The sequence below is a fragment of the Felis catus genome, chromosome A1 (assembly GCF_018350175.1).
Source record: "Felis catus isolate Fca126 chromosome A1, F.catus_Fca126_mat1.0, whole genome shotgun sequence".
NCBI lineage: Eukaryota > Metazoa > Chordata > Mammalia > Carnivora > Felidae > Felis > Felis catus.
The window spans coordinates 158695680-158722843 of NC_058368.1; the positions used below are offsets into that span (position 1 = coordinate 158695680).

Consider the following 27164-nt stretch of genomic DNA (forward strand, 5'->3'; position numbering starts at 1 on the left):
AGATTTTAGCAGATTGACTAATCATCTAAAATATTTGGAGGAATTAAATTGGTTTAGCAGAATTACTAAAATTATTCTTTAGAAGACACATACCAAAGGAGTCAAATTAATATATGAAAGAGAGTTTATTTATCTATTTATGTATCTGCCTTGGTCTAGAAAAGACTAAAGATGGCTTAAAAGGGGATCATACTAATGTTCTGGAAAACATTCAAAATCTTAAATATATTACTCTCCCCAAAAGTTAGCTGCTTCCAAGCTTGACTTAATATTTTGCATGTTTTCTCTCCGTTGTTTTGTAAATATATTTGCTTCTCCTTTCTGTAATCGACGTCTGGCAGCTGATTTTTGCTGTTTTGTCAACTGACGTTTCACCTTCTGTTTCACCAATTCCTGGAAAGATTTCATGAATTAGTATTACTGATTACTGAACATTTTAATAAGGAGACAATATTCAATAAAACAAAGATTTGCATTGTTAATATTTTTCATATTTGTTAACAAGCATGAATTTCTTAAATTCCAAACACTGACAGTACCATATGAACCAGCAACAAAATAAACCACAAATTAATGGTTATAAAATAGAAGAAATTAAATTCCTAATAGAAATACAGATTATAGCAAAAAGTAGTAGTCACAATTCTTTGAATAACAAACCACAACAGTGCCACCTAGTGTCCATGAGGAAAACTGAAAACAAAAACAAAAAAAATTTACCCAACAAGATAAAAAACTGCTTGTTCCTCTGCTTTTGAGGTAAAAGTAGACATGGCTTTGTAGTAGAAAATTATGTTTGAAAGCATTCACTACTGGCCAAAATTTATCCAAGAGTGCCTTCATAACTTCAGGTGTAGAGACGACCTGATGGCAGCAGTTACATGGTAAAGTCTTCACACAGTTTCTGGGAGATGTAGAATGTTTTCTCAGTGAATAATCATAACTTCAAATTATTTCTTATTAAGACCCAGGCTGCCAATGTCGCTTACAAGATGAATAAAAGTTTGAATATTCTGCTCCCAATAATCTTTTCTTCCTCTGAAGCACTACAGCCTGTTATTTAATTGTATATACCCTTGTACCACCCTACTTATTTCCTAAAAAAGAAATAAACACTGCAAGCATTGAAGGAAAGGTCTCTTGTTAATATGCCCTACACTCTGCTAGGCACAAAGAAACATTTATTAAAACCTGTCAAGTTAAAAAAATTAAAGAATAATCAATCTGAGGTAAAAATGGCCTAACTAGTCGGCTTATGTTTCTTGAATTGCACATGTGTATTATAAAACTTGGACCAGGTGAGTTAAAAGCAGACTTTGCATTTTTACATAGTTAAGTAGACTACATTCAATTAACAGGCTTTAACAAGTCATCCCTCTTGATTTTAGTCTACTGATTCCCAATGGGAAAAAAGGTTAAGAAAATAAACAGATGGATCATTCAGTTTTCAATTCCCTGCAGAGGCTGATATCCCATGAGATGTAGTTCCCCAAACCCAGTAAGGCAGGAGACTTAGAAGGAACTGGCACCTCAGAAGTTTCAGAACTGAAAGCTGTAGGACTGGTTGAAAAGCTTAGAACAAATATGACTGGGCTCTAGCACCCCTCCCTATCCTAGGAAGAAGACAGGCAATTATCATAGCCTACTCACCCCAGCAAGAGACCAGAACCCTGAATGAGAAAAACATCTTAACTACAACAAAGATAAGAGAGCAATACTTTCAAAATTCTGAAGGAAAATCATTTCCAAACTACAACTCGAACACTTAAAACTCCCAATCCAGTGTGAGAACAGGATAAAAAGACATTTTTAGCAATAAAAAGTACCGCTTCTACCATTCACTCAAATAATTACTGGAATCAATACTGCCAAATAAAGAGATGGAACTAGAAAAGAGGCAACCAAACAAATAGGAAAGGAGAGATCATCCCAGGAAGACAACAGTAGAGCATGTACCACACTTAAAACCAGAGGAATTCAGAGGCCTCTAGAATATTTTCAAGAAAAAAAAATCAATTTCTTTTCTAAATATTCTGTGTGAATTTCCCCTTGGTTCTTCACTTTGATGAGACCACAGGATAATCATATCAAGAACCTCAAGAAAATAAGGAAATAATGGATTATTATGCATGCTCCTCCTTCTAATCCAGGACAATTTATGAATCCTACAAGGTTAATTTTTTTCATGTTAAAAAAAAGTGGAAGGGGTGCCTGGGTGGCTCAGTAGGTTAAGTATCCAACTGTTGATTTCAGCTCAGGTCATGATCTCATGGTTCAGGAGTTTGAGCCCTGCATCTGGCTCCATGCAACAGTGTAGAGCCTGCTTAAGATTCTCTCTCCCTCTCTCTCATTCTCTCTCAAGAAAAAAAAAAAAAAAAAAAGGCAGGAGAAAAATCTCATTTAGTATTTATTTTTTAAAAAAATACTTGTGTATTATTTCAGGGAGTACATAAAAAATTAAACAAAAATCATGCATTTTGTTGATTCTGTTGTTCGGTTGTTGTGGGCCATATGTTTATTAAAAAGCAATATACCTAAATGTTTAATAAGAATTTGTTACATATTACAAAGAACAGGGTTCACAGGTGGCAACTTTGCTAATAAATAGAGAACGACAGAAGTATTTATATGAAGAAAACATCTTACAATTACAGTTTCAAAGAACAGAGAAAATCTTTTACCATATAGGAAAATAATCATCAAATTAACAGAGGTAAAAAAATAAAGTTTCTTTTCTTATGACTTTTTAACAAAATGAAATGTGACCTCAAGGAAAAAAGGGTGACCAAAATTTCAAAAGAATGTAGAGTTAAGATCATCAATTTGTTTCCAATGATTAGAGGGAAATCTTTTTGATCAAGCTGGCTGAAGAGATCTTTTTCCTCTTAGAAGGCAAATTTGTATTTTATAATGCAATTCTTTATAGGTTTGACCCCATCTTAAACTTTAAGTTCCTATTAGCTATAAAGGAAATGAGGTAAAGTCAAGACTTACAGACAATGTCAGTGTCATCTTTTATATACAAAAGACAGCATAACTTAGCATGAGTTAGTAATCTACATTTTTCTTTATATGTGGTTGCCAATTTTATGCCTCTGTAATTGTATAAAAGCACTTATGTTTGGCATCTGAGACATCAAAGAGTGTAAATAAAACTCAAGTACAGAAAATATCAAAGCCAAGGGTGGACAGACAATCATAAAGTGTGAGAAATTCTTAATAAAGACAGGTTGATAATACTTAAAGGGAAATTTTTATCTTTTAATATAATTAATAGATGTTTCAAAAATTCCAAACATTTATAGTTTTCATCTAGAATATCAAGTAAATTATAAGCTCAGCAGAAAAGAGTATATAAAAATCAATACACTTATAGAATTTCACTTTTATTTTGGTCTCACAACTCTGAATGTTCATATTATTAAGAAAGTTCCTAGAACCATTAAAAATGTGTTATGTTACAGAATACAGTATGTTCTTTTTAGCCTATCTTTTATAATTCTGATTTAATTTTGTAAATATCCCATATTATATCCATAGGACACACATTTTAACTTATTGGACAATATATATGAATTTGGAAATCATAAGTTCAGTAAAAACAAAATTCTTTTATTTTGAATTCATATTCCACATAATTTTATTTCTTCCTGGTTTTTTTTCTAAATTTTTTAATGTTCCCTTTTATTTTTTAAATTTTAACTCCATTTATTTTTGAGAGTGAGTGTGAGAGAGAGTGAGCAGGGGAGGGGCAGAGAGAGAGGGAGAGAAAGAGGGAGAAACAATGTCAAGCAGGCACCATGCTGTCAGCAGAGTCTGATGCAGAGCTCGAACTCAAAAACCATGAGATCATGACCTGAGCCGAAACCAAGTGTCAGATGCTTAACCTACTGAGCCACCCAGGTGCCCCTTTTAATGTTTATTTTTGACAAAGAGAGAGAGAGATAGGAGAGCACTAATGGGAGAGGGGCACAGAGAAAGGGAGAGAGAGAATCCAAAGCAGCCTCTGAGCTATCAGCGCAAAGCCTGATGTGGGGCTTGAACACATGAACTGTGATATCATGACCTCAGCTGAAGTAGGATGCTCAGCCAACTGAGCCATCCAGGTGCCCCTATTGCCTCCTTTCTAACTTCTAAATTGATTTTCTTCTTTTGTTTATATTAAATGAAGTTATCACTAAAAACTGGTTTTAAGGATATGCAGTTTAATGGCTTTAAGTACAAGGGAAGTCCCCAATACACCAAGTATGTAATTTTATCTCTTTCCTTAAAATCTACAAAGGAAGTAAACTGATTCTTCCTCTTGGGCAGCCTGGAGAGTATGGCAGACAGTAAAATCCAGGAGCTGGACTATTTGTGTTCACTATCCTGCACAGAAAATGTCCCTTAAGAAATTCTTTTGAACATTGCTGGTAAATGTCTAACAAAAGCTTTAGGTCAAAAATTTTTAAATTACCTATTTTCTCCTTCAAAATTTAGTGAAGCTGGCACATCTTCACACTGTAGCTGCATTGCTGTCACTAGCTGGGTAATCTTGAGCAAAGTCATGTAACCTATCTGGGCCTCAATTTCCTCATTGTTAAAATGCAAGGACTAGACCATATCTGAGTATCTACAATCCAACCAGGGTAGTGACCTAATCAACATTTGGAAAATGCTGAATGAATAGTTACCGGAGGAATTGTTGAACAGCTTAAAACACTGCCCACAGAAGTAACACTCAGAGTTCTTGTTCTGTACTGTTTAGTATCTTCCATACTTTCTTCATCTCTAAAATTAAAACAAAGTCACAAATTACCTCATTTTTTATAGTTAATTATGTGTCATTTATACTTATCCTTACATAATAAAATATCGTTATATTTAAAATTTCTGTGAAGGTAAAAGTCACACATTTCACAATTCAGCCCAATATATTAATAATTTCCATTTTTCAGCATTCTAATAGTCACCATCAAAACTGCAAAACGTTAGAATGTTTCAGCCATCAAAATTTGTTACCACTTCCCCAGAATTTATATCTCTTTTCCGCTAATCTCTTGTTCTTTCATTGAACTTTACACATATCTGCCTCTTACATTTAAATTCTTAGAACACTTCCCTGCCATCTCCTAAACAACAAAAGATATAATGGGACCAGAGGCGGTATTCTTAATCTGTATCATCTGCCCTGCTAAGGGAGAAAAACTGCAATGATGGAAACAAACTTGTTTTACACATTGCTCAAAGTTTTAATATATACAAAGTTTAAGACACTCGACCATATTAACACCGAACAGTCAATATTTTTCAGCACCATCTCTTATGTTTCTACTCTGAATAATAAAAATTTTGCCCAACATGTGTTTAAAGAGAACAAGTTATTCTGTGCTAAGACTCTTTAACCTCTGTAGATTTTCTTCAATTACTTAAAATCCTCAGTTCCTGCCACTCTTGATTTTAACTTATAATTTTAATTTTACAAATTTATTATTTGAGTTGTAATTGCCCCGAGACTCCAGATACAGTTTTACAGAAAAGGCACAAAATTTTCATGTTTTGTTTCACGATAAAACTCTAAAGACAGCCTTAGGATGTACTGAGAAATGCCTAATAAATGTACTATTGATATAGTTTTGTCTTATTACTATTTTGAAATAATTAAAACTCCTTTCATGATTCAGGATAAACTATTCCAAATATAAAAATTAAATTTTTTATCTTTTGCTAAGTTCAGGCTGCTAATTCATTAATATTTGCAAGAAAAAAAAAAAAAAACTCTTAGGAAAAAAAAACATATAATGTTAAATAATTTTAACTGTACATGAACAAATATTGATAGAAGGTTCAAAGTACCAGAGAAAATTCACTCTAAGTAGATATCTTAAGAGAGCACATTTACTACATGTTTACTGGACTACATATAAACCAAACACATATACAACTACAAAAATATATGAACATTCGTACATCTAGAACTTGACCAATTTACCAATTATTGTAAATAATTCTTTTAAAGTAATCAGTTTGCATTTTTAAGGCAGAACTGTTTAAAAACGAATCAATAAATTTCCGAGGATTAGGTCCATTGTAGAAGGTAATCTAAATTTTAACAATAAAAGGGTTATTTGCTTTCTCAGTTTTTAAACATAATGGGACAGAATACAGCTCTATCATTTGAAAAACAAGAACAAAAACGCCACTCATTTATCAGAATTGAAGAAAGTATAGGTCTCCACATTAAAGTAAAAAAAAAAATCAATCAACAGAAATCTATACCTGAAAGACCTGAATTCTTTGTTTACTGACGACAAGGCAATCAGATGAGGGCATGCATCTTCATAGTCTTCAGAGCTCATGGGGATTCCTCCTTGACCTGGTTTACCATTTTGCCTAGTGTCATTTTCAATTTTGTCTGTCTCCTCAGAACATTCAGTTACAGAATTGTTGTCAATAAATTGACCTTTTATTTCTTCTAAAGCTTGACTGAATTCAGGTAATTCAAAATTTTGTGCATCAGCACTCTCCTCTGACGAATCCTCTCCCTTTATTTGTTCAAGGTGTCCAGATGATATGCAACAGTAGTCAGCGGATTCATCTGCAGACTTCTGATCACTTTGATTTTTTGATTTATAAAACTTTGCTTTTTCTGACAACTCTTCATCAGAAGGTGAGAATTCAGATCCGTCTTCTGTTTCAGTATTTTCATCATCTGGACCTAATGGATGAAGCAATTCATCATCTGTCTGCATTTCCTTTGTGTAGCCGCTGGCAGAAACCTCTACATCAAGAGAGTCCTCCCTCCTAAAAAAAAGAATGACAAACATTAGGAAAAAATCTACCTGACATGGGTAAGTATTTATTATTCTGATAAATTATAATTCTGAAATGAGTTTAATAGTTAACGTATTTTAAAGATTTTTCTTTGCCTAAAATGTAATACTTAGTTAAATATACAAATGTAAAAGATACATTTTTGTTGTCACTTAAGAACAAAATGACTATGGGGATGACTGCCTGGCTCATTTGGTTAAGAGTCCAAATTTTGGTTTTGGCTCAGGTCACAATCTTAAGGTTTATGAGATCGAGCCCTGGATTGGGCTGTGCTTACAGTACGGAGCCTGATTGGGATTCTCTCTCCTTCTCTCTCTGCTCCTCCTTCCTTAGTTCGCATGTGTGTGTGCACATGCAAAGACTGACTATTAAAAGCAACAAATATTAGCAGAAAGGTTACAGAAACTTCAGTTGATAATGATTTATTTATTTATTTTTTTAATTTTTTTTTTTTAATGTTTATTTATTTTTGGGACAGAGAGACACAGAGCATGAACGGGGGAGGGGCAGAGAGAGGGGAAGACACAGAATCGGAAACAGGCTCCAGGCTCCGAGCCATCAGCCCAGAGCCTGACGCGGGGCTCGAACTCACGGACTGCGAGATCGTGACCTGGCTGAAGTCGGACGCTCAACCGACTGCGCCACCCAGGCGCCCCGATAATGATTTAATAAATTGACTTTAATGGGCGCTAAAGATTTCTTCTTTGAAGTTCTATCATCCCAAAGCACAAAAGTGTCATAATTAAGAATATAAAATAAATGAAAAAGTTTTGCTTTGAAAATTTACATATAATTATGTTCCATGAATCAAGTAAATATAGCTTCTGTTCTGTATAAAGGAAAAACATAAACTCCAATATGAATAAAAGTTCGTGAATTTATAAGAAACTAAATGTGTTACTCCCCTAAAATTCACAAACATAGCCTTAATAGACCAAAGGCACAAAGGCAGGCTTTTCTAGTTTTTAAGTTTCATTTATACACTAGACAGCAATGATACTCAACAATGATTATGTGTCAATGGTTACTATTTGGAAATTTTTTAGATGAAACTGTTAAACTTTTCAGAACTAAGGAAATCAAGTATTATTTATTTATTTTTATTTTAGAGAGAGGCAGAGAGGGAGAGGGAGGGAGGGAGGGAGGGAGGGACAGAGGGAGACAGGGAGGGGGAAAGGTAGAAGGAGAGAGACAGAGAGTCAGAGAGTCAGAGAGAGAGAGAGAGAAAGAGAGAGAATCCTAAGCAGGCTCCATGCTGAGGTCTATCCTACGACCTTGGGATGATGACCTGAGCCAAAATCGAGTTGGATGCTCAACTGACTGAGCCATCCAGGTGCCCCAATAAATCATATATTTAAACAGTTTTTATTATTTTAAACAAAGCAGAGTACAAACCTGATATCACTAAAAGTTGGGTAAAGCTCACTTTCATAGCTGAAACGTTTCATGAAGAAATCTCTAATGCATTTAACATCTCTGTCAAAATACCTGCAAAAGGAAGAATCATTTTTAATATAGCCTTTGTTGCTCATGTTTTTCCTCATTAGCCAATGACAATATACTTATTAATGATATTGCTAATCATTATATGAAAAAAGATGTTACTCACAAGAAAGAAAAGAGACAAATCAGATGCCAGTGTGTTTGAAAAACAAAAACAAAACAAAAAAGCAGAGGAACTAATAGAAAATATAAGCTTTCAAAGGCATATGGTCCCTATAGTTAGAAAACTAGAGGCCTTCCCATACTGTAATAGACATACTAAGAGAAAATAACATGCATCTGAATCTCAGAAAAAAAAGACTGGGTCTGCAGTTAGGGGCAGGTTTCCACTTTTCCTCTTTAGTCTCCAGCCTGTCTGGTTATACTTCTCATCAGCTATACCCACTAGAACCCCATCTACAAAAGCTTAAAGACGAAACAGATTAGTGACACATAAGAAAAAGTTTGGGGACCATTAAATTATGTTTATATACCTTTATTATCCATTAGCTAATTTGCAAGAACATCCAAAAGAGATAAATAATGCTGTGGCTTATAAACAAAGATCTGAAGACACACTAATCTGGACCAATGGTAGAAGGACCTATATCAGGTTGCTTTTTTAGGCCACCATAAAGCAGTGGGAACAGATTAAATTCTCTAGGTTTCTAGATAAGGGAGAATTAAGAAACAGGGTCACATGGAATTCACTATCTGCTTGAATATTAATATTTCAGAGAAAGTCTGGAAACAGATAATGGTGCTAATCTTTCCTAATTTTAGGGCACCCAGGGAAAAACCTCAGTAAATTAAAAATTATCTTTTTATTTATGTCTATGTTTCATCTAATTAGACAAACTCTCAAAATCTTCAAAAGCAGACATAGGTCTTTTTATAATTATTTATTAATTAATTTACATCTTAATTTCTGCTACATAGTACAACTCCTTTACCCTAGTACTTCTCCATTAAATAGCAAGTTAAATCATACTGTTTCCCTACAGAATAATGCAGCCTACACTTTGAATATCACAATTTGTCATCGTTTCCTTCTCTACTTCTGGTGGTTCCTGAATATTCTTTCATTGTGTGACTGTTACCCCACAGTAATAAAAATGGTGATGAGTCATCATCCAAAGATATGTTAAACACTCAAACACCAGGTGTTAATCTATTAATATTTTTTTGTTAAAAATATTCTTTAAATTTATATTTAAATGACATCTTCTTTTTCTGGAATAAGTATAGACATTTTCTTATGAAAATCTGTAGGAAGAAAAGTTTGACTGAACACAAACTGGTTTGAGTTCAAACTTTCCAAGAATTCATACACTCTTATTTGTAAATGATAGCGATTGTTATCTTCAGGAGAAAGGAGAAGTTTCTCATAACTTGGAAAGGAAGGTAAAAAATATTCAGCTTTGATTACAATCAATTACATCACGAAATACAAAGTAAAATATTGTCATACTTCATAACTTGGCTGGCTTACATGGTTAAGTAATGTGAAGAGTAAGATTACCACAGTATATAAAGAGATTCTGCCCTATGTTAGGGATGAGGTTTTACATGAGTTTTTTTCTAATGATAAAATAAAAACTAAAAATGATAGAAGAGATATTCTTGGTCTGGTAACTGAGTCCACTTCAAGATCATAATTTTTACTAAGGCCATCATGATTATAAAATTGTGCTTGGTGAAACACTCTTGGAGGCAACTATGGAGCAGAGAGAGGATGGGGTCCTAGGGTTCCCTTCTCTATGTCCCTACTTCTGGGCAGACTTTGTTTTAAAAATTGGGCTTCCACGTAAAAGTCTGTTTGAATAAAAGTTTGCTGAACTTTCCACCTAAGAAAGTTTGACTTTCAGAAGTCTGTCCGATTACACAAGTAATTCAAATTCTTTTGATGGTTTATAAAGCAGGCAGTTTCTTCAGATTTCCCATGTACAGCAAAAACTTAATGACTAGGTTTTAACAACTGGATCAAAGTGCATTTTCCCCCCTTTAAAATACTGAGGAATAAGATAGGTTCTCTTAGGGGGGGAAATCCTAGTTTGTATCCTTTAATAAAAGAACAAATTTTTAGACCATCAACATCAGTCACTTCAAAACCAGTTATTGACCCAAATCACGGTATTACAAAGTTAAAAAAAATTAAGAAAAAAATGACTGCATCACACGTAAACACACCCATATCCAGAATCGCTTTTAGCATATACCATTCAGCATTGTGATGAGAAGTTGAAACCATCTGTGGAAAATCAATCATGGTGATGTGGTCATCTTTATCCAAAATGAGATTGAATTCATTGAAATCTCCATGAATCAGTCCATGATTTGCAAGTTTGACAATTAGGTCCATAGCTTCATCATATACAGATGCAGGGTCTTCAACATGATGTATCTGACATCTGAAAGTGTGAAAACAGGTTATTTATATTCATTTATGATTTTCATGAAAGCAGGCATGCGTATTATTTTTTCCATTTCTTAATTCCCTATCAGCTTTCTCTTCATTTCTATTAGCACACAGACAAGATGTAACAACTCCCACATATTAAAAAAAAAAAAAAAAAAAAAAAAAAAGGGGCGCCTGGGTGGTGCAGTCGGTTAAGCATCCGACTTCAGCCAGGTCACGATCTCGCGGTCCGGGAGTTCGAGCCCCGCGTCAGGCTCTGGGCTGATGGCTCAGAGCCTGGAGCCTGTTTCCGATTCTGTGTCTCTCTCTCTCTCTGCCCCTCCCCCATTCATGCTCTGTCTCTCTCTGTCCCAAAAATAAATAAACGTTGAAAAAAAAAAATTAAAAAAAAAAAAAAGGCACACCCTGTCTCAACTCTATATTCTCTTTCTACTACATACTTTCATGGATAATTACAGCCCAACTCCTCTACATGTACTTACTTCATTTTTTCCCTCCCATTCTAATGAACTCATTTTAAACAGGTTTTCATCTACTTCGTTTGAATGCAATAGGTAGAGTCAAAACTACCAGTAATTTCCATGTTGCTAAATCCAGTGGTCAATTCAGACTTCATCATATGCGGTCTCTCAGTTAACCTCTTTCCCTCCGCCCCCGCCCCGCACCCCCGCTGAAATGCTTCCTTCACTTGACTCTTGGTACACCAACTCTTCAGGCTGTCCTCTTTCCATGTTTATCATTCCTTCTCAGTCTTTTTCACTAGTTCATCTTTCCCCAGACGTTTAAACTTTGGAGCTCAAAGGTTAATACTAGGAGCCTTTATTTAGAATAATTCTTGGTGATCTCATTTAGGCTGTTGGCTTTAAACACCTCAATCTATACTTCTCTGAACTCCAAGGCATCTCAAACTTAAGCATGTCCCATACTGAACCTCTGATTCTATCCCATCCTCTAACTCCAAGCTGCTCTTCCTGCAGTCTTTCTCATTTCTGTAAATGACAACTTTGTACCTCCAATTAATTTGTTATTCAGGCCCAAAATCTTGGTGTTATCCTTGACTTTCCCTTTCTTCATATTGATATCCAATCCCTAACAAATCGTGTTGGTTCTACCTGCAAAACATATTCAGAATCTAACCACTTTTTATCACCTTCACATCCACAACTCTGATCTAAACAACCATCATCTCTTGACTGGATTATTGCAATAATTTCCTAGCTTTTCTTCCTAATTCTGTCCTTGTCACCTTTCAATCTATTTTCAAAACAAAAGCCACAGCGATTCTATTAAAACAGTAGTCACATCATGTCTCTTCTCAGTTCAAATTCCTCCAATGGATTCCTATCCAAAACAAAATAAAAAAGCCTTGTGCTATTGCTACAATGACAATGACACTGCAATATATAAACATATGAAATCAACATGCTGTACAATTTAAATTTGTATGTCAAATGTACTAAAAAAGAAACTAAAAGTTCCTTGCAATTGCCTACAAACCTTAAATGATCTAGTCCCCTGTTGCCTCTCTGATCTCATCACTTTTTATCTCTGCCCTCATCCACTCAACTCCAGCCACACTAGCCTCCTCACTGCTTCCTGAACATGCAGGCATGCTCCAATCCCAGGATTTATGTACTTTGCTGGTGCCTCTGTCTGGATCTCTTAGATATCTGCATGGTTTTCTCTCTCACTTATTTTAGGATTATGCTCAAAAATACTTTATCAATGAGACTCTTCCTGACCATTTCATGTAAAATAGCAGTTTCCTCCACTCACCTCAGTACTCCCTGTCCCCTTACCTACTTTATTTTTATCTATAACATTTTCTACCATCTGATAATCATGTATTTCCTTGTTTAGCTATTTACTGCATGGCTCTTTCTATCAGAACATAAACTCTATGAAGGCAGAGATTTTGTTTTGTTCACTGGTAGGCCTACTAAAACAGTGCTTAGTATATACTAGATTACTAATAAATACATGCTGAATAAATTACAGAGATTACAAAATTCATACTATCAGAACAAAATTGAATTTTTAATTTGCATGTGAGACTATTGCTTTGTGGTAATTTCTAACCTTCCAGAAGCAATATTTCATTTAATTAAAAATATTTTTTGAAAACTAAACCTTACATTTATTTATTAGAATCCATAGTTTCAAGAATAATAAATACTTACAGAGGATAGCCACTTACGAGTTCCATTACCACTGCATGGCGATTATAATCAATCGGTTTTGGGACTGGAAATTTCCTCTCATACAATGCCTAAAATATAGCAAAATAGGTATAAACTAAAGAAGAGGTCATTAATATTTAGGGTAAAATAAAAGTAAACATACCTGCCCACAACTAGAAGAAACATACAAGATTTTACAAAATTACACGTGATTATTTATGGCTTATTCACAGCACAAAATGAGCTACACATAAAATAAAATTTTAAACCAGTTAACAATTCACTTTTTCACCAAACGCTAATTTACTGAACATTTACTAAATATTATACATGGTGCTAGGGTTACAGAAGTGAATGTAAAAAAGCCTGTCCCCAAGAGGCCTATAATCTCCTAGGATATACCCTCTTCATTTTATTTATTTTTTTATTATACTTATTATTTTTTAATCTTTATTTTAATTAGGCTCCATGTCCAATGTGGGGCTTGAACTCATGATCAACAGTCACACTCTCTACCAACTGAGCCAGCCAGGCACCCCAGGATATATCCTCCTATTTTTTTACATTTCTGCCATCAATTGGCAGTGTGCTTAAAAATTCAAATGGAAATAAACTGTGAGTGAGGAAATACTCTTGTCTTCTGGCAGATTAGAAAATGAAATATCCCAAAAGATCAGGTATTGTAGCTTACAGAGCATTGACCTTTTTCTTCAGACCACAATATACAATGTAAATTATGTAACAAATATACACAGTAGTAGTTTGAGTCATATTACTTCAGATCATCCATAAATCCATCTTTTCTTAACTTCTTATGCTTAACTTCTTCTACCTTTTGCTTACAAAGTCCTATTATTACTTCCTCCAAAATATGTTAGGTTTATGGTCTCTGCAATTTGGAATGTTACCATTTGAAAGTAGGCCTTTGTTATTTATACCTGATTGCTCTAACAGTGGTTCTAGCTCTTGCCACCATAACTAACCTTTATTTTGGGTACCAATACCAAACTAAAATACTTAGGTCAATGCTCCATTCAGAAAAATCTACAATGTTTATAAATATTGATTTCAGTCTCAACAACTTTTCCTAGTTTTCAGAACTCTCTTTAATCCACATATCAGGTCCTAGTTTTCCCAATACTCTTTTTAAAAAATATATATATTATATGTATATAATATATTTATATTATAAACATAATATATATAATAAGTCTATGTAATATTTATATTACACACAATATATTACATATATAATATACACATATATAATATACAATGTAAATATATACTACATATAATATATACATGTCTATATTTATAATATAGACACATATATAATATATATTATATATATATAAAATACGTATTATATATGATATACATGTATATAATGTACATATATAATGATCATTTATTTTTGAAAGAGAGACAGAGACAGAGGGTGAGCAGGGGAGGGGCAGAGAAAGAGAGAGACACAGAATCTGAAGCAAGCTCCAGGCTCTGAGCTGTCAGCACAGAGCTCCTTTGCAAAGAACACTGTCTTACTATCTTATCCTTAGAGACAAATCATATGCATGCTTCATGACTCTACTCAACTCCTACTTGCTTTATGAAACCTCTTTTATTAACTATTCTACTTTACAGAAGTTTCTCTAAACTTAACATATAATTTAATTTTTAAATGTTTCTTTATGTATATTTGTGTTATATTCCCAACTTATAGATGCTTGACTTCATTACTTATTCCTTTGGTAGCCACACCTTCAGCCCACCCTATGCCAGGTACTTAATACAGTGTGGTAGGCATACAATTCATACTCCGTACATATTTATGAATAGGGCTAATTTCATAAAGCATTTATTTCCTATCTTCCTTGCTGAGGAACTGAACTCCACTCCCCAAAGATTTTTGTTTGTTTGGCTTTGAAGATTTTTTTCAGTACAAGTAGTTCTGAACATGCTTTGGCAGCTCAATAGCATATAACCTTAACTACTGTCATAATCGTCTAGCTCTTGCACTATGGCTTACTCCCTAATCTTATTTTATCTAATTAAATTTAATCTTACTCCCTCCTAGGAAAAAAGAGAATAAATTTAAGGAGCTATTGATGCACAGTCTGCTTCTATTCTAGTATCTTCATATAAACATCTGAGAAAACACCTAATACAGTTTTAGGAAAATGTGTAATAATCTCTACCAAACTGCTTATTTACTGAATATTATAAGATACAAACCATTAGTATGTAAGACAAGAAACACATAACATGTATGGTATCAGTATCAGCTATTTACATTGTCTTCAGAATTCTTCCCCCATAACTACTAAAAATTTAAGCACATGAATTAACCTACTCAACACCAAAATAAAACTTCCAAAACTTTCATTTACAAATCACATACTATAGCATTATGTATGTAAATTATGTACATATGTATGTATGTACTTTTAGTAAACTCCATACCCAATGTGGGGCTCAAACTCATAACCTGGAAATCAAGAGTTGCATGCTCTTTTGACTGAGCCAGCTAGTGCCCCGAGGGTGACTTTTAATGATGTAAAATTTTAAAAAGTGAAGTTAAGTAGTAACAAATAAATACTACTGGAGAATAATAAAAATACAGTATTATTTTCTGTTTAATTTAAATGTTATCGAAGATATATATTTTGATTATTAAAGAAACTTAACAAATATATTCTGAACTTAATTTTGAAGTTAAAAGATGAAAACCTAAAGATTTTTACCATTCCTAATATGCATGTAAATTTGTACATCAACATTTCTTCTCCATTAAGTGAAGGAAAGGTACTAGTCAGCTGAGACACTAAGGTTTCTACAGATAATCACTAGAGGTAATTCCCTGGAGTTTTCAACTGGAGACAAACATATGCATATTTATGTATACTAAATAGATACATATTCACACACACACTTTTGTGAGGCAATTACATCACTAATTACTTAAAGCTATTTGTTAATTTGCATTGTAATACCTTATTAATACTGAAGAATACTTGCTGCCTTTATGCATTAGTAACGATTAAAAATGCCTTCACATAGAAAAAAAAATCACCAGAAAAACAAATAACAAAAATAATTAACAGTTAAAAATAAGTGTAATGACTGGGACTGGGGGTAGAGAGATGTGGGGAGAATAGACTGGTAAATGTCACTACGTCCTTTCAGTTACATGTATTATTTGGTTAAGAGACATAAAATTATTTACAAAATACCTTCATGTAAGCAAATTCTTTCATGGCAGAGAGACGAGATAAATAAAGCCAAGACATGTTATGCCTGTGTTTATGATAATCACGCTTGTTTTTCAGATTTCGAAAGGAGGTTCTTCCCAGCCTATGAAGCTTTAATGCAAATTGCTGCCCTTCTTCATTTGCAACAATGTAAATATCTAGAGCCAAGATGTAAAAAAGAGCATTATTATACTTTCATTCCAAAAAGTTCACTTGTAATTTCCTAATTTCGATTTTATTTACATCAATTATATCTTTCCTAATAACCACGAATACTTACTACTCAGCAAAATTATTTTAACTGCAATCCAAAATAAAATGACATGTATTAAAATCTACTACAAAAGAAAAGAGGGATGTTGTGTGTCAAAGGTTATTACTTCCAAAGGTGCTCAACACTCAATTCAATTTAGTGGGAAAAATGTATTTGTCTTTTAGCATCCTACACGTATAAGAAGCAATTTAATATCTTCTTTTTCAACAACACAAAGTTCAATTCTTTAACTGCTTCAATAAATAATATTCAGTTGTTAGAATATAATCCTATAGTAATCAGAATGGAGATATTCCCCTAAGTATTCCAATTATCAATAAAAGTCAGTATTTGTTAATACTGACATTTAAAACATGTCCTAATTATTCATAAGGATTTTAATTATTACACATCAACAAACTATGTCTCACATTGGCAGGATTATAAACTGGCGTAAACTTTTGAAGGGAAATCTGATAATATCAAAAATTTAAATGTACTAACTTTTGTGCTAATAATTCAATTTCTAAGACTGTATTTACAAATTTATTTGTACATGTGCACAGAGGCACGTGTACAAGGGTGTCTACCACATCATTATCTACAAAAGAAAAGGTGAAGTAACATAAATGTCCGTAACAGCTGGGACTGGTAAATTCAATTACAGAGCACTCATACCATGTAATACTCTACATAACTATGAGAAAGATCTATCTGTTAACATGAAATGATATCAGAAATGCATCCAGGGACACCTGGCTGGCTCAGTCAGTATGGTATGGGACTCTTCATCTCGGGGTTGTAAGTTTGAGTCCCACATTGGGTATAGAGATTACTTAAAAATAAAATCTTAAAAAAAAAAAAAACCCAAATCAAATGAATCAAATGGAAAAAATCAAGTAATGTTTGCTTTTACCTGTGATTAAAAAGATATATGTGTATATATACATATTTTCAGTGCATTATATACTATTATTTACATAGACTATTCCAAGAAGGATATATAAGACAGCAGTCAACAGTAACAGCTTTCAAAAGTATGACAACAGATGGAGACCTGGTTAGGATAAAGTTTTACTTTTTATTTTACTTTCTTTTGTACTATTTATGATTTATACAGTGAAGTTCTTATAAACAAAAAAATGTTATTTTTTAAATGAAAAAATTGGACATAAGAGACAGCCTATCTAAAAAGAGGTGTTAAATTACCTCATTTTACACATTTCTCTCCCTCTCTCTCACACACACACACACACACACTGCTGTATTTAGCAATCTTGCATTATGTATTTGTTTAATGCTATTTTAGAATGCTTTTTTCTGTGTTCTACACATACTTAATTTTGCCATATTTCTGCGGTAGAAAAATGTGTTGTAGCTTTTAGTCACTGTCTTCTAATACTTCCTTGTGTTACATATTTTAACTTTTACAAATGTCCATTTATAACATATAAAAGAACAAATAATATATTTGCCAAAGATGTCAATTATTAGCAGAAAATGAATTCTTGGTATAACTGAATTTTCAATGAGAGACTTATGAAAAACAATAACCTACCAAACTAAGAGTAATTTCATCAACTTTACTGCTTCCAACTAACTTTTCAATTCACTGCTTAGCTGAAAAAAATGGAAAAATTTAAAAGATATGTTTTCTCAGGGCACCTGGGTGGTTCAGTTGGGTAAGTGTCTGACTCTTGGTTTTGGCCCAGGTCATGATCTCATACTTTGGTTCATGGGATGCAGCACCACATCAGGCTCTGTGCTAACAGTGGCAGAGTCTGCTTGGGATTTTCTCTTTCAGTCTCTCTCTGGCCCTCCCCCTGCTCATGCTGGCAGGCGCACTCTCTCAAAATAAATAAATAAACATTAAAAAAAAAAAAAAGATAATGCTTTCTCAAAGAGAAATATAAAGAGAAACTAAAGCAAAGAAAATGAGTTCAGTAGTACTGTTAGCACTTACCAGATTCTTTGCCAACACCTATCTGGTTTCCAACAGATTCAACTACCTGTCTAGAAGAAAGTGTTTTCAAAGCTAGGTAATCATATCCTGCATTTGTCAACCGATAGCCCTGGACAGCTAGACAAAATAAAATGAGAAAGACTGTATTTTAGTTACATCGCACAATCAAGTCACATTAATTCAAGTCATGAGAAGAATTTAAACAGTAAGAAGTCTTAGCTGAAAAGATTAGCTTACCCAGTCCTATGAGTTTGGCATTTCTTCCTATAATTTGTATTTTCTCTCTAGAGAGGTGTTACTCAAAGCATAACTCACAGACTGACACCAGTCTATATATACTACTAGTTTGTGATAAGACACAGAAACTGAATGAAGTGGTTAAGTTCAGTATTTTTTAAATCACTTTCACCAAGCTTTTTTTTTTATGTCTTTAGCTCCAATAAGGAATTTGTGCCTGTATTTTATCAGTTTTTAAATTTCATTTTTCTAGTAATTACTTTTTAACTGTTATTTTATAATAAAGTATGGCTCCATGGCAGGTTGAAAGAAACAAACTCATTCCTCACCATGGATAATTTGAGAGTTAATGCTCTAGAGTCCTGTGGCAAATTTTCCAAAGATTGTGGCAACAATTATCTCTATCCTATTTGCTCTTCTGCAATTGGAATTTGTTATGAGGAGATAGAGACTATTTCTTTACTCTGTTTATCTGGGTGGGCCCTGTGACTACTCTAATAAAACATGGTAAAAGTATGTGGGTTTTCGGGTCTAGATAGAGTGCTTTGCTGTTCTCGCAACTTTGATTTTCTACCTTTTTAAATGCCTGCTCTGCAAATAAAATAAAATAAAATAAAATAAAATAAAATAAAATAAAATAAAATGACTGCTCTGGGGAAAGCCAGTTATATGAAAAATCACAAATGGTGCCATAAATACTTACTTTTGGTACGCTCCCAAGCTATGAGTTTATGTTTCACTAATTCTCTTAAAACTTTATTACAGCCACCATGTTTAAGGCTGGCTATAGAAGCAACCAAACTGCAGGGAACTATTTCATGGTTCTTCATGCCCATTTCAACCTGAAATTAAAGGAATTATATGCAATCATAATCAACACAGAGCTACTATCAAAACCTTACTAAGAAGTTAACTTCTCCTTCAAATTTCTCTGATCATGCAGTTCCCCAACCAATTGGAGATATAAGTGATACCTTCTCTGGACATATATTAAATCATAATTTGATATATAATCACTGATATTCATATTCTGCCTCTATACTAAACTATACAGGTAAAAACTGTGAGTGCTTAACAATTACTGACATGTGGCAAATATTAAGATATTTGTTGACATCTAAATGTTTATCTGTAAAAACTATAGGTAGTCCAAATATTTATTAAAAAGGCATTTAACATGAAAGTACCATGCAGGAATAGTGGAAGATAGAAAAATATACACAAATAACTCTCAACTCTTTGGAGAATTTATTATCTAATAGTGTAAATAAGAACCAATACATCTAATTTTATTAGAAGGCAAGAAACAGTAAGTGCTAAAAAAGAAGTGGCTCAGGGATGAACAAAAATAATTCTAGCTGAGGGATCAGTTTCAGGAAGAAGTGGCACTTGAGACTGACTGTGAGATGCAGAAAAACAGAAAAAGTACACAAGGGAATATCAGAGAAAGACAAAAGATTTGGACATGGCACATATATAAGGCAGTACAGAGCACAACAACAGCTAGTACAGTGGTAGCTCAGATGCAATTTGAGTTCATGAAAGGAAGGCTGTAAAATGCTTTTAAGTAAATATAAAAAGCCTTGAAATGCAGACCAAAGAGTTTCAGATTTCTTTTTGAGAAACAATGGACCCCCTTGAAGGGTTTACATATGGGTGATATATGAACAGAGATTTTTTAAGGACGCTAATCAAGTTCTGGGAGGTCCTTCAAACAAAGATGTTTAAGGTAAAGTGGAAAGATACATCTATACTCAGTAATGAAGTCACATTTAAAGGGAAAAAATTGTCAATTATTTGATAGAGGTAACAGATAAAGCTGCCGAGTGGATGTGATCATCAAGTAAGAGATAATGGAAGACAAAGGAGGGTTGAGAAACAGAATTTGGGGGGAAGTTCACATTAAAAGGTAAGGGTAGCCAGTCAAAGTAGGGTTATTGATGTAGAAGGCGCCTGAGAAGTAAAGGAAGAGAGAGTCAAGGAAAGGTGGCCACTGATAGCAAGGATGGTAAGACTCAACTGAGACTGAAATATTCTATTTAATGAGTAGGTCATTCCTTGGTGAGTCTTAAAGAAGAGTTTAAAATATCACAGAAGTCAAGTTTTGGAAGATAAATCTGGCACTGTTTTGATGTCCCAATCAAAACCTCGTACCTTAACTCATTTTCCGTGCTTTGTTCCATCTCTCCTAGTCTCTAACATTCTTTCTCTTGACTCCCCTATTTCTGTCAGAGGCATTAAGGATTAAGTGAACATGCTGATGAAGCAAAGAAGGAAGGTTATCTACCAGAAGTGACAGATGTATAGAGAAAGTACAGCTGAATTAAATAATCTATGGGAAGAGAAACGTGTCTTCCAAACTTCATAATGAATTTGCATTTGACAGTTTAATCCTTAAGTATTGCCTATTTAAGCAAAAGATGGTATCTTCTAAAAAAAAAGTCATTGTTTTATTCTGGGAATGCCTAATCTATGTGTTGCTGATATTTGTGCCATAAGACTATGACCAGTAAAATCAGTTTTTGTCACTTCCCTGTTTAAAACATTCGGTGGACTAACGCCATTTACCGAAGGCATCGATGCGCCCCATCCCAAACGTGCACAAAATCTCTATTCTATTATTCTCGTTATCATCTCCGTAGCACTTAATATCTGATACTATCCTCCTTATTTATTTATTTATTCGTTTACTCGATGATCTGTCACTCTTGTCTCGTACCCCGGTGAATTCCTTAAGATTGTCACTAAAAACCAGATAAATAAGCGTTGAGTGAATGAAACTGAATAAATGCTATGTAAGTGAATCTGGAGTGAGGAACTCAGTGCTATCAATTCTCAAGAGTCTTAAACTCTTGCTCGGGTGGTGGGAAGCCGAGCGTTCAGAGGCTTTCCAGGCCACAGAGATGCAAGTGTGGCTCTGGAGTTCAAGACGGGAGCAGAAAGGAAGGAAATGATTAGAAGAGGGGCCTCTGCTCTGTTTTAGGGGAGACGAAATCTTCCAACCAAAAGCTTCTGAAAAACCCGACTGTCGGGTCTTTTCCCCGTGCCCAGTCTGGGTCTCTTTGGAGGGCCTACAGCGTGCTCGGCTGAGAGCCGAGTTCGAGGAGCAGAGAAGAACCGCGGTGGGAAAGGACAGGGGACAGGGAGAAACGGCGAACTTCTTACCGCGGTCAGAACCCTGAAGTCATCCCGGCTCATGTAACGTAACTTGGCCACATTCACTCGCCCCATGGCGGCCCAAGATCAAGCCACAAGTCTCCCTCACAACAGATGAGGAGCACAAGGTAAGCCCACACACCAGCCTCTCTCAAGCCTCTCCACCGCCGCCGCCGCCGGATGGTTCGCGCATGTGCTGATCCTTCCTGAAGGTCCTTGTTAATAAATAGAAGAACTAATCTGGCGTGGGAAAATGTTATGCCTTCTGAGTTTTATGATGCATATGGTATGGGTCAGTGCAGAGTATTTTTTGTATAGTGACTTTTTCATGTAAACTAACGGACTTTAAAAATTCTCTACAGTATTTCCTTTTATTTTTCATATCTGTCAGGATTGGCTGCCTAAAGGACGCCATCCGTCTGTAAGAACAGAATGGCAACTTAACGGGAGGAGCAAATTTTACCCACAAACAGCAATTCCTCCTTTAGGCAAAGTGAGTTCCAATAAGGGTGATTGGAAAATGAACCCAAGCGCGCTTAAAAGTAACAATAGTAATTATACAGACATGCCTCTCCTAACAGGACCTGCTGAGAAAAGACGAAGGCGTGGCTAGAGTGAGAACTCCGTTGCGTTTGCTCAGTATTGGTTTTAGGTTGGTGCTCGAGACTCGGGAGTGCGCTTGCGCCTGGCGGGGGTGGAGTTTAGGCTGTGTGGAACGCTGGCGGTCTTGGTCGCTTCTCCCGCGCATTTCCAGAGAAAGTGGGCCATTTTGACAGGTGGTAACGAATCTCCGAGGATGTTTATCCAAGGCCAAGGAGTAATTTCAGGGCTTTAGGAGAGCCACCCACACTGACCCTGGAACTTTCTACGTCAACAAAAATGATAACCGGAGCAGGACCTTAAACAACTTGCACCTCAGAGGGTGGGTACTCTACCTTCCCTACTAAAGCAACAGGGGTAACAAAACTTGTGTGATATTGTTTGTGTTTATATTTCCTTTCATGAACTACAGTGCCTATTTCAGCTTTGACTCCATTCCCAGCCACTGCTGTTTAGCTTCTCTCGGGATTTGAGTCTTATAACTTTGCAAGTAAACTTTGGAGTCCATTTTTTACAGAGTCCCCTTTTTCCTGCTGGGGTTCCACGGGCCAATGTGTCCATTTTCCAACTCTCCAAGGCCTTAGTGAGTATGTTGCTTTGTCCAAACACAGAGTTAGCCTTTTCATAAAACATGCACTGCTGTTCGAAGACAAGCAGTTGAATGTGTGCTTTCATTCCAGTCAGAATAGTTAATAGTCTGAAACCATAGAATACAGGCAGCAGAGCAGTCCTCTGTCCCCTCTACACCACAACCTTTGGCTTCTTTTTTTCACTTGAATGCAGTAAGTCTTTGATTAACCATACTCAACTAATGGAAACCTCCATTGAAATGTAATTTTTCTTTCTGTACTTCACATAAAAATGAAAAGTTTTTAAATAAACCAAATGACTAACCAAATGAGCAAGAGTGAGATGGGAAACACAAGTCGTTTGGTGGCTATTCCTAATCCAACATTTTAGCAGACATTGCTAATCTATTACGGCACAAGCCTTATGTTACTTCTCAACTCTGCCCCAGACAGCCACCACTAGTTGACTGGATTTGGCTCCACTTGCTGCCCTGGTTCTTGGGTAGTCCTTGGGGTTGATCACACTGAGGCTAAATCTCTTCTACTTTCAATATTAAAATATGTTTTTAATATAATCATCTTAATCAGACCCTGGAAGAGTAAAAGTGATGCAAGTACTGTTCAATATTCTGTTCTCTATTGTACCATGCTTAGTAATGACAAACAAAAAATATACAGTATTCTGTCTTCGCTCATTTACCATTTATGAAATGTATATGCCAGAATTTTTGCTTGGTCCTGGGGAAAGAATCCCAGACCATAAGCCTTGGGGTGGAAGGAGATGAATAAAAAATAAGAGAATAGTGTGACAGAGAGGTATGAAAAGGATTTAGCACATCATTATTACCTATGCCCATATCTCACCACTATGCCCCCTCTTGCCTCTGCCCCCCTCCCCTCCGGTACCCAGAGTTTGTCCTAACAAGCTGCAGGGCGTCTTGTCTATGGATAAAAGTTCAGACTTGTTAGATTAATTCAGACTTCTTAGGCTGGCAGTCACCATCTTCTACAATCTGTATCACTGCTTACTTGCAAGTAGCATATTCTCTTAACTAATTGAACTGCTTTGTTTTCTCTTGTACAATTACCTTGATTTCCTGTCTCACTGCCTTTTCCATTCATCTGTAATGCTCACCTTCCCACCTCTTTTTTCATCTTCTTTCTAGTTACTACATATGTAAATCTGACCTATCACTCTTAATACACTACACATCCCATGAAGCTTTTCTTTTTATTATCTCTATATTATTTTTCTAGGGTTGCTGTAATAGGCATAAATTTGGTAGTTTAAAACCAGAGAAATTTTGTCTTTTACAGTAATGGACCATGCTCCCTCCAGAGGGTCTAAGGGGCAATCTGTTTTTTGCCTCTTTCAGCTTTTGTCGCCATTTGGTGCCGACTGGCATTTCTTGGCTTATAGTTGCATCACTCCATCTCTGCCTCTGTAGTCACATTGCGTCCTCCATTTCTGTGTGTTTCCCTCTGTTGCTACCTTACAAAAATACATGTCATTGCATCTAGGGCCCTTTCAGATCTTTAATCACATCTGCAAAGGTTTTTTTTGTTTTTGTTTTGTTTTTGTTTTTCCCTAGAGGATAAATTCATAGATTCTAGGGATTAGAACATGTATATCTTTTTTGGGGGGCAGGGTCATTATTCAACCTATCATAACTTCAAAGGCAAGTAAACTCTTCCTCCTTTAATCTTCTGTAGCTCTTTATCTTTAATGATCCTGGCCACTTTTTAATGACCCCCCCCCTTAGCTAGAAATTAGATTAACTGGACAAAATTTGAAACAAAGAGATTGAATAAAAAGTTTAGAGTCAAGGAAAATAAAAATGATATATTTATGTTTAAGATATTAATGTCAGAAAAAATTGTGATAGACTTTACTGCACATGGGCTATAGTGCCATATATGTTTGGGTATTTGAACTATCAGTGGTAGGAAAACACATAGTATGGGATATATGGATATGTGGAATTTATGGAAAATTCCAATGAGAAACTCACAGGTGGACTTGAAGGGTTCTGGAGCATGGCATAATATGCAGCAGAGATATATATAAATTTTGAAAAGCAGCTTTGTGCATATGCAGATCCCTGAGAGAGATGGAGTGCCTGACATTGAGATACTAGGTGATATTGTACCCACAACTGTCCTTCACAAACTGATTTGTTGGTCAGCCATGTTATAAGTTTGGGCAAGCTCAGCAACAGTCCATTATAGGGTTAAAGTGGTTCATTCAGGAGTGAACACAAGCAAGACCAGAGGGCACAAATAAGCTGCATGACCAGGTAGCCTGGATTCCCCTGCCCAAGTGCCTCTCCCTCAGCTCATGCCTCAGTAGGTGATCCCTTAAGATCAACTAGTGAGGGAAAAATAAGGCCACATTTGGTTCATGTATGAATTGGTTTGATATTGTTGAACCGTAGCCCTAATTGGGTGGCCTTAAAAGCTAAGTAAGAGGATATCTTCCTAATGGTCAGAGCCTTGGGAGATGCATCTAGTACTCCACTTGGTTTAGCAAGAGAAATAATCCAAGGTTAGAATACACATGGATTGAGGAATAGTGGTGATTAGCCTGGCTGGTGGGTCAATGGCCTGGAAAGGACAAAAATTGTTAGATTGGGGATAAGGAATTCTGAGATAGAGGCATGAGAATGGGCATATTAGAGTAGACAAGAAGGGTGAAGATCTTTAGATTGCGTAGTAACACCCTCCAGAAAGCATCTAACACAGAAGAGGCACTGAACAACCAGGTGGACTAAAACCATGTCTAGTTGTTGACAGCCAGCCTCTGTCATTGCAACCTGCCACCACAGTGAAGTCACAATTGGTAAACAAATGAATTAGTGAAGGTAGCAGTGATGGAGGAGGCTAAGCATGGGCTTAACAACACGGACTCTAAATTACGAAGGCTAAAATGGCTACTGCTGTTCCTGAATACCCAATCCACATTCAGACACCAATGCTGAGTATAATGCCATCCCTTGAAGAGACTCATCAGTCACTTGGTATCAGAATGACTACATTGGGCCCCTTCTACCATAAAAGGGCCAGAGACACAGATTATTCATAGATATATATTATGGTCATAGGTTTGCTTTTCCTGTCTGCAGAGCCTCAGCTTGCACCAGTATCATAAGGCTTACAGAATGTTTGCTCTTACAGCATGGGACTGCACTTTACTTCAAAGGAGATACCTCAGTATGTATATGACCATGGGATCCCAGCTTATATCACATTCTACACCATTCAGAAGCTGCTGGTATGATGGAATAATGGGGAAGTCTATTGAATGAAAAGCCTGTAGAAGGCATTGCTGAAGAGGCAGATCAGAGGTAATACCCTGTGAATTTGGTTGCCATCCTCTAAGAGATCAGTGATATGGTCCTCAGTAGGTTGAATATATAGGCCCAGAAATCAAGGAATGGACACAGTATTGGCTCTACCCACTGTCATTCCCAATAATATGCTTGTGGAATTTCCATCTCAGCAACTCTGGGCTCTGAGGGTTTAGGAGTTTTGGTTTTCAATGGGGAATATTTCTGCCAAGGGACACAGCCAGAGTTCAAATGAATAATTAGCTGTGGCTGCTACCTGCTCTTCAGACTACTTGTTGCAAGAAGACATGGCATGGGAAACCATTGAGACCTTGAGGCAAGTATCTGGATCATGCCACCAGACAAGTCATGGAGATCAGCAGGCATGCCAACTGAAGGTGAGAGTAATCTAAAATGGATAGTAAATGAAGGTAGTATCACTTATAACCCAAGACTAGCTGCAGTGATGTGGGCTATAGTTTTTCCCATTAATCTCCCCGAGAAGAGAAATTCATTGGAATCCTGAAGTTGCTTCCAGAATTTAAAGTAGATCCAAGTAGCATACGGGTTGGACTGTGGTGGACACTGTGATGTACCACCCAGCTATCCCCCTCCAGGAATGAAGGACTTACTCCCCCCAGCTCCTGGATGTGCTGCCAGCAGAAAATGCTCAGCAGTCAGCCTCCACTTGGATTGCATAGGCTGTAGGATCCATCTCACCCAAGGTCATACTTCCTTTCTGGGTTTGCATAGATTCAGTGACTGATTGACATAGACATCTAAGTGCTCAAATTCTTTGCACCAATTCAGCATAACTCTGAAGGATCATCCTATCTTTAAAACTCCTTGTAGAATCAATTACAGCCTCCTTTGGTACTGTATCCCATATCAGCCTCTTTCTTTGCTTACTCCTGC

At 35.7% G+C, this 27164-nt stretch overlaps 1 protein-coding gene and 1 long non-coding RNA gene across 4 annotated transcripts in view; one reads left to right on the plus strand and one right to left on the minus strand.

The window, feature by feature from the left end:
• Positions 1 to 106: 106 nt before the first annotated feature.
• On the minus strand, positions 107 to 21956 carry RIOK2 (RIO kinase 2). Of its 2 annotated transcripts, none has more exons than XM_003981163.6 (10): positions 21764 to 21956; positions 19302 to 19440; positions 18362 to 18478; positions 16128 to 16303; positions 12895 to 12983; positions 10515 to 10706; positions 8209 to 8301; positions 6259 to 6783; positions 4674 to 4770; positions 107 to 393 (listed from the first exon to the last, which is right to left on the minus strand). In XM_003981163.6, exons 1-10 carry the CDS (start codon positions 21827 to 21829, stop codon positions 229 to 231), a joined length of 1659 nt encoding a protein of 552 aa, XP_003981212.2. In that variant the 5' UTR covers positions 21830 to 21956; the 3' UTR covers positions 107 to 228. The 2 variants fall into 2 exon arrangements, with proteins under 2 accessions (XP_003981212.2, XP_044889915.1); XM_045033980.1 differs by lacking the exon at positions 21764 to 21956 and adding an exon at positions 20753 to 21076 and having other exon boundaries at positions 18362 to 18502.
• A 101-nt stretch (positions 21957 to 22057) lies between these two features.
• Positions 22058 to 27164, plus strand: part of LOC109502456 — a 152516-nt gene continuing 147409 nt past the window's right edge. The window contains exons 1-2 of one of the 2 annotated variants that reach the window (XR_006583333.1): positions 22058 to 22676; positions 26098 to 26647. This is a non-coding gene — a long non-coding RNA (uncharacterized LOC109502456). The remainder of the gene's footprint in view (positions 22677 to 26097; positions 26648 to 27164) is intronic. The other variant, XR_002161060.3, reaches the window with a different exon arrangement.

Excerpts from the sequence above, each read along its gene's own strand:
- RIOK2 (XM_003981163.6), bottom strand. The coding sequence starts at position 21,829 with ATGGGGCGAGTGAATGTGGCCAAGTTACGTTACATGAGCCGGGATGAC. Across the intron at positions 8,302-10,514 it reads TCTCATCACAATGCTGAATG|GTATTTTGACAGAGATGTTA; the intron begins GTATATGCTAAA and ends TTCCTTTTGCAG. Across the intron at positions 6,784-8,208 it reads CCAACTTTTAGTGATATCAG|GAGGGAGGACTCTCTTGATG; the intron begins GTTTGTACTCTG and ends TCTTTTTTTTAG.